At 37.7% G+C, this 12,915-nt stretch overlaps 1 protein-coding gene across 1 annotated transcript in view; it reads left to right on the forward strand.

Moving 5' to 3' along the window:
* Positions 1–12,915, forward strand: part of Myo95E (Myosin 95E) — a 503,326-nt gene that overhangs the window by 250,308 nt on the left and 240,103 nt on the right. Inside the window, exon 11 of the mRNA XM_067140340.2 lies at positions 8,598–8,803. Coding sequence (XP_066996441.1) covers positions 8,598–8,803 — 206 coding nt within the window. The remainder of the gene's footprint in view (positions 1–8,597; positions 8,804–12,915) is intronic.

A 12,915-nucleotide genomic window follows, 5' to 3' on the forward strand; every position in this document is an offset into this window, starting at 1 on the left:
CCCATTTTTTTATTGCAGATTTGGATTCCCCAGAAAAAATTACCCCAATTTGACCTATGATTAAAGTCATTTTGGCTGACAGATGGCGCTGTAATCGACAAAAATTAAATTGGTTAAAAATCATCAAAAATGGGGATATTTTGAGAAAAACACATGATATCAGAAAAATAAAAGTAAATGTAAATGATATTTTCAAAATTGATATCCTGGGGCACCATTATTCACCGATGCACCCCATCCCCACTTTTGGAAGTGGAAATTATTTCAAAATCTTCAATGGGAAACCAATTTTTAAAATCAGATCTTGGTTTTCCAGTACGGAATCAAATCTTTGATTTTATTATTGATGCAAATTTATTTTTAGATGGCGCTGCAATCAAAAATGATGGGAAAGTTCATTTATTTGTTTATCAATAACTAAATACTACTTTTAGCGTTACTCAGGAACGACGTGGTAGTAGGATATCAGTTTTGAAAATATCGTTTAAATTTACTTTTATTTTACTGATATCATGTGTTTTGCTCAAAATATCCCCATTTTTGGTGATTTTTAACCAATTTAATTTTTGTCTATTACAGCGCCATCTGTCAGCCAAAATGACTTTAATCATAGTTCAAATTGGGGTAATTTTTCTGGGGAATCCAAATCTGCAATAAAAAATGGGGGTTCCTATTTAAGATTTCCTTCCCCTCCTTCCCCCACCCCCAGGGGGTGTGGGTAGTGGGTGGAGTTTGGTATCATTGGATGTCCCCTGCAGAAACAAACAACTTTTATTACCCATTTCTTTTGATCTGATGTGTAGTTTTTGAGATATTTGCTCTGATAGATTAAAATAGCCCAGCCTGTATTTTGAATTTCATCAGTGTTTCAGGAATTTGCCCTTTCCTTTTTCGCACGAATCTACAAACAACTAAACAGGGCAAGGTAATACTAAATATGCACCAAACTCTTTGTTTACACATGAGATCGTAGTCCAGAAAGTGTTCCAACACGATGCAGTCCGCGACCAGCCGCTGACCAATCCCAAACCGGCGCATGCGCACCGGGCAATGCATGAATCCGCCGGCGACCGTCAGAAACTCGTGTGTTGGAACAAACCTAATAGGCCATGGTCGTGGGGAGGTCAACAGCCAGTGAGGCATCAACCTATATGCTGATTGAGGTCGGCCAGGTAGCAGGTAGAGATGAAGGCCACCTGGCCGAGCAAAAATTGGAAGTTGCGACGGCGGAGAGCATGTCCACTTAGCGAGGTGTATTCCGTGAAAACCTGCATATCACTGGTTGTCGTGGCTAGTGATGTATAATAAAGAGGCGGTCGTTGATTGTCAACGAGTTTTGTGTGTGCGTGCGGGGGGTGAAAAGAAGCAGCGTGGTTACTGCTGTAGTTGCTAGTGGTATTCGTTATTATTATGCCTCGAATGCAAGAAAACCCCTAATTTTTCGCATGAGATTCTGAGAAAAAAAAGCGTCGTCTTGGATTCGGTGAAATACGGTAACACTCCAGAGGCTTCTGTGGCAAACATTTCAGTTTTCTTCTTCAAATGGCATCACCTAACCTAACCATATATGTATCATGAAAACATGTTTGAAACGCATGTAGAGAAATGATAACTTCCATGCTAAAAATTTATATGTGAATAGCCTTTCCAAAATTTAACTAGATGCGAGAAAATATCAACTATGCTCTGAAATCAGTGGTGTACTCTGCCATGTATTGAGGTGTATCACATTCTTACTTAATTTCAGTTCAAATTAAGCGATCCTTCACTTCAGCCTTTATTTTTAATGAGTTAACAACTGCTATCAGCCACATTATTTACACATTATTACAAAAACGTGTTATCCTCTTTCATTTCAAATTTTCTTCAGAGAACAGCAGTCGACGAGTATTACTTTTTTTTTTTTGCTAGGGGCTTTACGTCGCACCGACACAGATAGGTCTTATGGCGACGATGGGATAGGAAAGGACAAGGAGTTGGAAGGAAGCGGCCGTGGCCTTAATTAAGGTACAGCCCCAGCATTTGCCTGGTGTGAAAATGGCAAACCACGGAAAACCATTTCCAGGGCTGCCGATAGTGGGATTCGAACCTACTATCTCCCGGATGCAAGCTCACAGCCGCGCGCCTCTACGCGCATGGCCAACTCGCCCGGTACGAGTATTACTAATTGACTCCAACATCGCCTTCGAATATCTACGAGAGAGTTTGTAAATGCACATAGTGAGAAAACTATACCGTACCAAAGATGATCGATCGCATTTTGTGGCAAACATTTCAGTTTTCTTATTCAAACAGCATCACCTATCCTAACTTAACCATACTGTACACATGATTAAAACACGCTTCAAGCACCAGTAGAGATATTATAACCTTCTCACTATAAATTTACATGATAATAGCCTTTCCATTATTTTACCAGGCGCGAGAAAATATAAACTGACCTCTGAAATCAATTATGCACTCTGCCATATTTCGAGGTGTATCCCATTCTTACTTAATTGCAGTATTTCGCATTAAAATTAAGCGATCGTTTAGTCAGCCTTTATTTTTAACGATTTAACAACAGTTATTGGACACATTTTTTACGCATTTGTTACGAAATATGCCCTCTTTCATTTCAAATTTTAGTTTCGGAACAGCAGTCGACGGGTATTACTAATCGACTCTGACATTGCCTTCGAATGTTGACGAGAGAACTCGCTAGTGGAAATAGCGAGGAAACGATACTGAAGGTAATGAATTGCATGCAGCATAATCGCTGGGGTGCATAAATACCGGTAATGGAAAAATCGCGCGCGCTTAATCACTCGTAATAACAAATGCGTCATTGATAGGGCTCTCGCTATAACCGAAGGATAATACACAGTTTAATATAGGAATTTTGAAGGGACAGCAAAAAATTTGTCATTATAACGGGGTTCTCGTTATATGCCGTACTCTCTATAGCGGACTTCTACTGTACTTGTTCCAACTTTGATCCATTCTGAGTGATGTTAGTATAGATGTTCTATTGACTATCAGGCAACACTGCTATTGTGGACTTGCTTATCTTGAGGAGACCAAATTGCTTAAATATAGCAGACATAACTCTGGCAATGTTCATACAGCATTTTGACTTTATTAATTAAAGCACATGGTATAAATTTATTCTCATGGCATTACCAGATTTTTTAAATCTCTGTACACTGTCATAAGCCTTCTCTATATCTAGAAAAATGAAGATGATTCCATTTTCCCAGTGCTTCTCTATGATCATCCTTACAGAAAATATCAGTTCTGTTGTTGACCTATTCTTTTTAAAACCATACTGTTCCTCTTCAAGCTGTGGGTCAATGATGATTCTTAATCTCTGTTCTATGATTCGTTCCATTATTTTGAGTCCATGAGATACAAGAGTGATGCCCCTGTAGTTGTTGGGTTTCCGTCTGTCTCCCTTTTTAAACAGGAGGGCGATGATTTCTTTAGTCTAGTCCTCAGGTAGTTTTCCTTCTTTCCAAATGGTGTGTAGTACTCTAAACAACGACTGCAATTCTTGCACTCCAGCAGTCTTGATCATGTCAGCACTTACCTCATCTCTGCCTGCTGCCTAGGATTTACTCATGTTCTTTAGGGCATTTTCCACTTCCATCCATGTTGTTGGAGGTTCACGTTTTCAATATTTTCTTTTGTTGTGATCTCCTAATGTTTGATATTTAAATTCTCAGCATTATATAATTTTTCCAAATACTGTCCCATCTCATATCTTATCTTTTTGTCATTCAAGAGATGATTCAATCTTCTTTCTCTAGGGCCTTCATTCCTTCACAGTTGCTTTTCTTGCTTCTCATCACTTGATATAACAGTTACTTGTTGTTCTCACTGTCCTCTTCTAGTTTCTCTGTGAATTCAGTCCAGGTTTTCTCTTTCTTATTAGAAATGATTCTTTTTACTGTAAGCTTCAGGTTTCGGTACAGCTGACTGAGTTGTTCTACCTTCATTCCTTGCCACATCTTTCTGACATTCTCTATCTTTTAGTTTCCTCATTTCATTTCTCTTCTTCATTGCTGTTCAGACAGCTTCATTCCACCATTCTTTCTCTCTTACTCTGCTACTTGTTTTCCCAACAAAATTGACTGCAGTGTCCAGCAGGGTTTTCTTAAATCCAAGCCATTCTTCTTCAGCTGTTCTCACTTCACATTTGGGCAGCGTGTCTCTAATTTTCATTTGGTATTCAGACCTCTTATCTGGTTTTTCAAATTCCCAAACTTTTACCTTGGGTTTATGCCTGGTACTTATCTTTTTTACCATGATGTTTTCTAAGGTTGTTACTAGCAACCTGTGGTCACTACCTAAACTTTCTCCTGGCAGCACATTCACATTCTTAATAAATGTTCCAGCCTCTTTGTCTGCAATGTCATAGTCAATAAGAGATTTCTGGTCTCCATTCTTATGGCTCAGCTGCTTTTTGAACCAGGTGTTCTTGATTGTTAGATGGCTTCGTTTGCAGAAGTCAAGGAGACATTCACCCTCATGTTTACTATTTCCATATCCATGAGGACTGATCACTGGTTCATTCCCTGTCCTTGCAGTTCACACCTGACCATTTAGGTCTCCCATAACAAGAGTATTATTTTTTTCAATGTGGTCCTCTAATTCTTAAGAAAGTCATCTTTTTGACCACACTAAGTTTATGGAGCGTAAACCTGAACAATGGTCAGGGTGTTTTTGTTGATTTTCTGATACAATGAAATAATTTGTATATTAACACATTCTATATCAGCCACAGCATCGATGCTTTTGCTGATTATGAATGCCACATCATTCCTTGTTTCCTTCTTATTTCCATGCCCATTAAAGTTCGTACTCTTTCCGCAGCAGTTTATTTCCTTACCCTTTCCACTTTCTTTTGTTCGGTCCAAGGACCTCAGTCTTTCTTCTTTCCACAAGATTAACAAGCTCCTCACATTTAGCAGTCAGGGTTACGATATTTAATGTTGCTATTTTGAATTTGTTTTTCCGTCAGGGAATTTTCTTCTTTGAATAATTCCGTTTAACTTCGGGCTAATCACCATCATCCTTAATAGAATTATATATATGGAAGGAGGTCTATGCCTTTGTTTCTGTTTATATCCAAGGTTAATTTTACTGTTGAAGGCAATTTGACAAAACAAATTCCTTCCCCTTGCTGGCTTGCTGGGCCTCACAAGGTGAGGTTTTTCTGTCAGGGTTAACTCCCTTAGCCTTTGATCGCTCTCTGTCCACTCTGCAAGGCAGCAGTGTTATGATAAATTTATGTGCCATTTCGTATACACAGCCTGCAGCTGTTAGTTCTCCCTTAGTTAGCCTGGTTTCATACTGGCCACCAGACCCTCGGCCAGACAGTCGCATGTAGTATTGTCTAGTATCACATATAGTAGCAGGATGATCCTGATCTTATCATGCTTCACCTATTTTAATTCTCTGAGTTCTATTTTCTAGAAATATAGCCACCCATTCAGTCACTTTTTTGTTTAGTTCAGTTGCACTTATTTTTGCCAGTAGTCTCCCATGATCTACCCTACCAAATTCCTTAGATAGGCCAAACATCAGATCAAAAATTAGATGTATGGCTTTATGCTCTATTGGTGGAAAGATATCTAGTTCCCTCCATGGGGATTTAGAATTTCCATTAGGCCAATCATGTTACAGTCCATTTGACCTCCTCAATCTAAGATATCTGCTATATCTTGCTGGAATCCTATAAGTTAAGCTTCAGTAGAATAACCTTTCCTAAACCCAAACTGCCTTCTATCAAACTAGGAACAAGTACAAATACCTATTAAGGTTAAGTTTATCAACCAGTTATTAATTTCACAAACATGTCCAACAAAATCAGAAATAATGGGTTCCCAAAGCTTATATGCAACACATGTCAAACTGAAACTGACTGGCCTGTAATTTTTGGCTTTATATTTATCACCCTTTCCTTTTTACACAGAGGCTATATAGCAACTCTCCATTCATTTGGTATAGCTCCTTCCTGCAAACAATAATCAAATAAGTACTTCAGATATGGACTATATCCCAACCTCTTGTCTTTAGTATATTCCCAGAAATGTTATCAGTTCCAGCTGCTTTCCTAGTCTTCAACTTTTGTATCTTATTGTAAATGTCTTTGTTATCATAGGTAAATTTCAATAGTTCATTTGTATTTGTCACCTCCTCTATCTGGACATTATCCTTGTAACCAACAATCTTTATTTACTGCTGACTGAATCGTTCTGCCTTCTGCAGATCTTCACTTACACACTCCCCTTTTTCATTAATGATTCCCGGAATGTCCTTCTTGGAACCTGTTTCTGTCTGAAAATACAGTACCGTACCCATTCATACCCTTCCATTTTTCACAAAAATTTGTACAACTACCAATTATGCTTGCCATCATGTTATCCTTAGCTGACTTCTCTGCTAGATTCAGTTTCCTAGTTAAGTTCACATTCTCCTTACTTCCACAACAATTTCTAACTTTATTTCTTTCCTACCTGCACCTTCTTCTTAATCTCTTTTCTTCTGTTACAATATAGTGGGTCTTCACCATTTACTGTATTATTAATTATTTACTGTATGTATTAATTATAGTAGAATGAGATTTCTTGTACTAAACATTTAAAAAAATCCTACTGTGACAAGTATACTACTGAAGTTTACCTGTGATAATAAAGATATTTATAAAAGGATACATAAGTTGAAAGCTAGAAAAACAGCTGAGATTGTTAATAGTTTTGGGGATAACTTATACTAAAGGCTGGGGTATAGTGCCATCCATATCTGATTTATTTGATTATTATTTGCATGAAGGAGCTATACCAAATTAATAGAGAGTTGCAATTGTAGTCTTAGTGTACAAAGGTAAGAGCGATAAACATAAAGTGAATAATTACAGGCCAGTTAGGCTGACATGTGTTGTTTGTACACTCTGGGAAACCATTCTTTCTGATTATATTAGATATTTTTGTGTAATTACTAACTGGTTTGATAGAAGGTAGTGCAGGTTTAGGAAAGGTTACTCCAGTGAGGCTCAACTTGTAGGATTCCAGCAAGGTATAGCAGAAATTTTAGATTCAGGAATTCAGATGGACTATATCAATATTCAAGGCTATTGTTAGGATAGATAATGCAAGGCTACAGATGAAAATGAGGGCTATAGAAGTAGACAAGAAACGTTGTTGAATGTGTGACTAAATTTATAAAAAATAGCATTCAGAGAGAGTAGGTGAAGCATTGTCTGATCCTGTAATGATTAAGAAGTGGAGGGGGGGGATGTATGATGACACAGTATTATTGAATCTTTATGTTTTCTTATATATAAATGATATGAGTAAAGAGCTAGAATTATAGTTGAGGATTTTTGCGGACATTGTTATACTCTATAGAATTACACAATAAATAAGTTGCAGGATTGTGAGCGTTTACAAAAAGACCTCAGCAACGTTGTGAGATGGACAGCAGGTAATATTATGTTGGTAAACATGATAAAAAGTCACTTGGTAAGTTTTACCAAGGAAAGAAGCTCTTTCAGTTTTAATTACTGGGTTGCTGGGGTGCTGTTATCTCATGAGGATCACTGTAAGTACTTAGATGTTTTTAAGGAAAGATTTTTCATTGGGATTATCACATTAATGAAATCATAAATAAATGTTACAGTTTTTTTTTGCATTGTTCTGAGAGTATTATGGATATAAAGGAGAGAGCACATAAGTCTCTGGTAAGACCCACAATTAGACAAGCTGCTCAACTAAGTGGTATGTTCTGAACTGTCAGTGGGGAGACGGCATGGAAATACATTAATAGATGAATAAACTTGAGTGGAACTTTTAAAGGTAGGAAAGATCTTACAATGAAGATAAAATTGGAATTAAAAAGGACAAATTAGGACCAATATTAATTTATAGGAAGGGGAATTAGAGATTGGATTAATTTATCAAGAGGAATGTTTGATAAATTTCCAAGTTTTTTGAAATAATTTAAGAAAACTCTAGGTAAACAACTGATAGGGAATATGCCACCTGGACGACAGCCCTAAAAGCAGATGATTATTTATTTATTTATTTATTTATTTATTTATTTATTTATTTATTTATTTATTTATTTATTTATTTATTTATTTATTTATTTATTTATTTATTTATTTATTTATTTATTTATTTATTTATTTATTTATTTATTTCAGCTGTAGTTACCATATACTGTATTATGTTTAAAGAAAACCTAATTTACTGAAACTAAATTGCATTGTACATACTTCTATACATAGGTAAATAAATGAAATTATAATCCTTCCCATTGTAGTACCGTATCACAAAATAATATTTAAAGTAATTGAAGAAGAAAGAGTCTTTCATGTTACAAGTCCAGAAGAATAACGTTAGTACAGTATAGTCCTTAATTAGCATAATGACTGGAGACTGTCATCTTGACATTAATGGCCCATAAATGAAATTAACAACAAGATTTATTATATCTTAAAGAATATTTAAAAAGCTGATGCAATGAGTTTTATTTCTCTAACATGATACCTTTACAACTTTTAATATTCTGAATATATAGCTTCATAATTCTGTATCAATTGTTTGCCACAGAGTTGTACGATGTGTGCGATCTTCTGGGAACAGAGCAGAGTGCGTTACACAGTGCCATGACATCGCACTCACTGGGTGAAGGCGAGGATATGGTGACAGCAGACCTCAGTGCGAGTGAAGCAACATATGCTCGTGACTCCCTCTGCAAGGCACTCTACAGCCGTCTCTTCACTTGGCTAGTCAACAAAATCAACGAGAGTACCAAAGTAACCAAGAGTTAATCTACACATATATGAGTTAAAAAGTAGGAATAATTCATTATACAGCCAAATCTCAATTTATCACCATAATTTGTTTTCCCTGATTTGCTATTTTCAAGCTAAAACTTGCTTTAAATGAACTTCTTTTAAATCAATTCATTATATACCATAGAAATGCGTGGAAGAGCAACAGGGCTCTTCTTAGCAGCTAACAGTATCCACATGAAAGGGACATAAGGGAATCAGATTTACAATCCCATTTGAAGTGTGTTGCAGAACGTAAACTATAGACACATCAGCTATCTGAGACACCTGTTCCACAGATAGTATTTAATCTCTTTTCTGTTTTTCTTTTGGAATGTACCAATAATTGAGAACCTTTATGGGGATCCATAAAAGTGATAAATTAAGGAATGGCTGTAGTTATGAACAGTATTTGTTTAAAAAAATTAAAATTTAAAGTTTGTAAACACTGTATTTACCTATGTGAGATATCAAACAATTTATAATGAGTGTTATATGTCGGAAAATCATAAACATTCCTTAGGCAACAATATACTCTTCTACAAGTGCTGAGCGGGTCATACAACTAGATATGCTTAACAGCTACTTTGCTAGTTGCTTTACGTCACACCGACACGGATAGGTCTTATGGCGACGATTGGACAGGGAAGGGCTAGGAGTGGGAAGGAAGCGGCCGTGGTCGTAATTAATGTACAGCCCCAGCATTTGCCTGGTGTGAAAATGGGAAACCACGGAAAACCATTTTCAGGGCTGCCGACAGTGGGATTCGAACCTACTATCTCCCGAATACTGGATACTGGCCGCACTTAAGCCAGAATTTTTGCTTAACAGTGGTTAAGAATGCAAGTAGGTGGTGTGGCATGTGTCAGTTTGAATAAAAACATTGATTCTGGTGGTCAACAACAGTACATAATCTGTTGAACCCCAATTAGTTGCTGCAGTGTGATTACACAAGTCCGACTCGTTGGCTGAACGGTCAGCGTACTGGCCTTCGGTTCAGAGGGTCCCGGGTTCGATTCCCGGTCGGGTCGGGGATTTTAATCGTCTCTGATTAATTCTTCTAGCCCAGGGACTGGGTGTTTGTGTTTGTCCCAACACTTTCCTCTTCATATTCACACAACACACTACACTACCAACCACCACAGAAACACGCAATAGTGATTACATCCCTTCATATAGGGTTGGCGTCAGGAAGGGCATCCGGCCGTAAAACAGGGCCAAATCCACATGTGCGACACAGTTCGCACCCGCGACCCCACAGGTGTGGGATAAGCGGTAGAAAAAGAAGAAGAAAAGAAGAAGTGTGATTACACAAGAAACTCCATACTTGTATTACAATGACAGATAGAAGTAATCTCTTTCAAGAAAGATTTAAAATTCCATCACCTTCAGGAATGACATGATTATGATGGGAAAAGAGTGCATTTGAAACAGGGAGAGTGAAGAATCAGGCATGAAGCAGAAAAACATCAACATGTGGGTATCTGTGGAGCAGTTGTCGTTTGCACTTGGTGTACCTGCACAACAGTGGTTCCCAAAGTGTGCACCACAGCTCCCAGGGCACAATATTGAGGATATTGTTGGGTGCCTAGTCAGTGGTTAGAAATGACAAAGTGACATCTGCATATGCTTACAATTTTCTTAATTCATAAACAAATTTCTATGTATTAGGAACAACAGTAGGTATAATATATAATAATATAATAATAATAATAATAATAATAATAATAATAATAATAATAATAATAATAATAATAATATAATAATATATTAGATAGTATCTTGCCAGTTATATTCGTGTTTTTCTTCGTGTACGGCAATCCTTTTGATACTTAAGCATTTAACCAAACGCAGTGTAGTGTAGTGTAGATACATTGTAGTATAGATACAGTACATTTAGATAGTGCCGTATCTTGCCTGCTATATTCGTGTGTTATCTTTCGTGTATATCTATTAGACCGTAATACTAATACTAATTTGTCTAAGCATTTAGCTTCGTTGGTAATCTTTGAGTACAGTAGTTCTTGCAAATTTCATTTCTGTTGTGCTTAGTAGTGACATACGGTACGGTACCGGTATCGTAATTAAGATACGTCTGAAAGTAGTTTAAAAATTACTGTAGTGTACTGTACAGTAGTATATGAGTAATATCCTATTAGAATTTAGTGTGCTTATTTTATTATTGTAAAATATTTGTGTAGTACTGGTGTAGTAGAGGTATCCGTAGAAACTCTTACTAAAATATTGTTGAAATTAGGATAGGCTTAATTGCAGTTTGGAATTGTGTAGTTCTTGTGTATTACTTTCGATATTCAGTAATTAACAGCAGCTTTTATCCTGTTAGGGGTTGTAGGATAAAAAAATAGAGCACGACTAAGTAGTATTGTAGTGTAGTCGTATATCAATAACCTTATTGTTGTGTACTATCCCAGACAATATATCCCTCCGTTCATTTATTTTTTTGCAAATAAGTTATTTTATTTTTTATTTTAAAATTTCCCCCCCCTAAAGAATGGCTAAGGAGCGCGAGTGTACTTATTGTGGGTGTGGTGAGGCATTGAGGGGTATGAGGGAGGAGTTGGAAAGTTTGAGGGAGATAATTAGGATTCTCACAGAAGACAGGAAGGAAGATAGGACTCCCTCAAACAATGTACAGGTTACAGTAGGTGTACAAGAGGGAGGGGAAGGAAAGGGAGGAGTTGTAGAAGACAGGTGGTCTAATGTTCTAAGGGGAAGGAGATTGCAGGCCAAGGGCTCTATTCAGGATCAGAATTCAGGACAGGTGTCTGTGCGAAATCGGTACGAGTCACTCCAGGTAGAACAACAGAGGGAAGATGAGGGACAGGGAACTGTTGCTGAGATGCGTGGAAGTAGGAGGAAGGGAAAAGGTAGGAAAGGGAAATGTAGAGTAGAGGATAGGAAAAGACAGGTGGAACAGGGTCATGGGAAGGAGAAAAGGGAGGAGGAAGTAGCTTCTGCAGCTATCAGGAAAGATAGGGCTGACCAGGAGGGGAGGGGATCAAATGAGGAGGGTAGGGTTGAGGCTCTGGTCATGGGGGATTCCATCGTTAGACACGTGGGGAAAGTGTGTGGAGGAAAGGGAACCAGGGTAGAATGTTATCCAGGAATTAGGTTGAGGCAGATGTTGAGGAAAGTAGAAGAGAGGGAGGAGGGGAAGGAGAAGGTGGTAGTGTTTCACGTTGGTACCAACAACGTAAGGCAAGCTGATATAAGTACCAACATAGTTGGAGATGTGTGGGATCTGGTAAATGCAGCACGGGTGAAGTTTAAGAAAGCGGAGATTGTTATTAGTGGAATACTGTGTAGGAGGGATACTGACTGGAGGGTGATTGGGGATTTAAATGAGACTATGGAGTGGGTATGTGGGAAACTGGGAGTGAAATTTCTAGATCCTAATGGGTGGGTAGGAGATAGGGATCTGCGCTCGGATGGCCTTCATTTAAACCGCAGTGGTACGTATAAGTTAGGAAATTTGTTTGGAAGGGTAATAGGGAGGTACATTCAGGGAAACGGGATGGCCTATGGAGCGGTGATAAGGGAACAGGGAACTGGAAATCAAGTAGGGGTGACATAAAATTGTTAGTGTTGAACTGTAGAAGTATTGTAAAGAAAGGAATAGAATTAAGTAATTTAATAGATATATATTTACCAGATATTGTAATAGGAGTTGAATCATGGCTGAGAAATGATATAATGGATGCAGAAATTTTCTCACGGCACTGGAGTGTGTATCGTAGAGATAGGATAGGAAAGGTGGGAGGGGGAGTTTTCATTCTGGTGAAAGAAGAATTAGTAAGCTACGAAAAAGTTAAAGATGAGACACATGAAATTCTAGGTGTAAGGCTCATTTCTAAAGATAATAGGCAACTTGATATATTTGGAGTGTACAGATCGGGAAACGGTAGCACTGATGCGGATTCTGAATTATTTGATAGGATAGTCAGCTATGTGGGAAACGACATGGAAAGAAACGTGATTGTAGCGGGAGATCTGAATTTGCCAGATGTCAATTGGGAAGGAAATGCGAACGACAGGAAGCATGACCAACAAATGGCAAATAAGTTAATATGGGA

This window comes from Anabrus simplex, chromosome 1, assembly GCF_040414725.1.
Source record: "Anabrus simplex isolate iqAnaSimp1 chromosome 1, ASM4041472v1, whole genome shotgun sequence".
In the NCBI taxonomy this organism is placed as follows: Eukaryota; Metazoa; Arthropoda; class Insecta; order Orthoptera; family Tettigoniidae; genus Anabrus; species Anabrus simplex.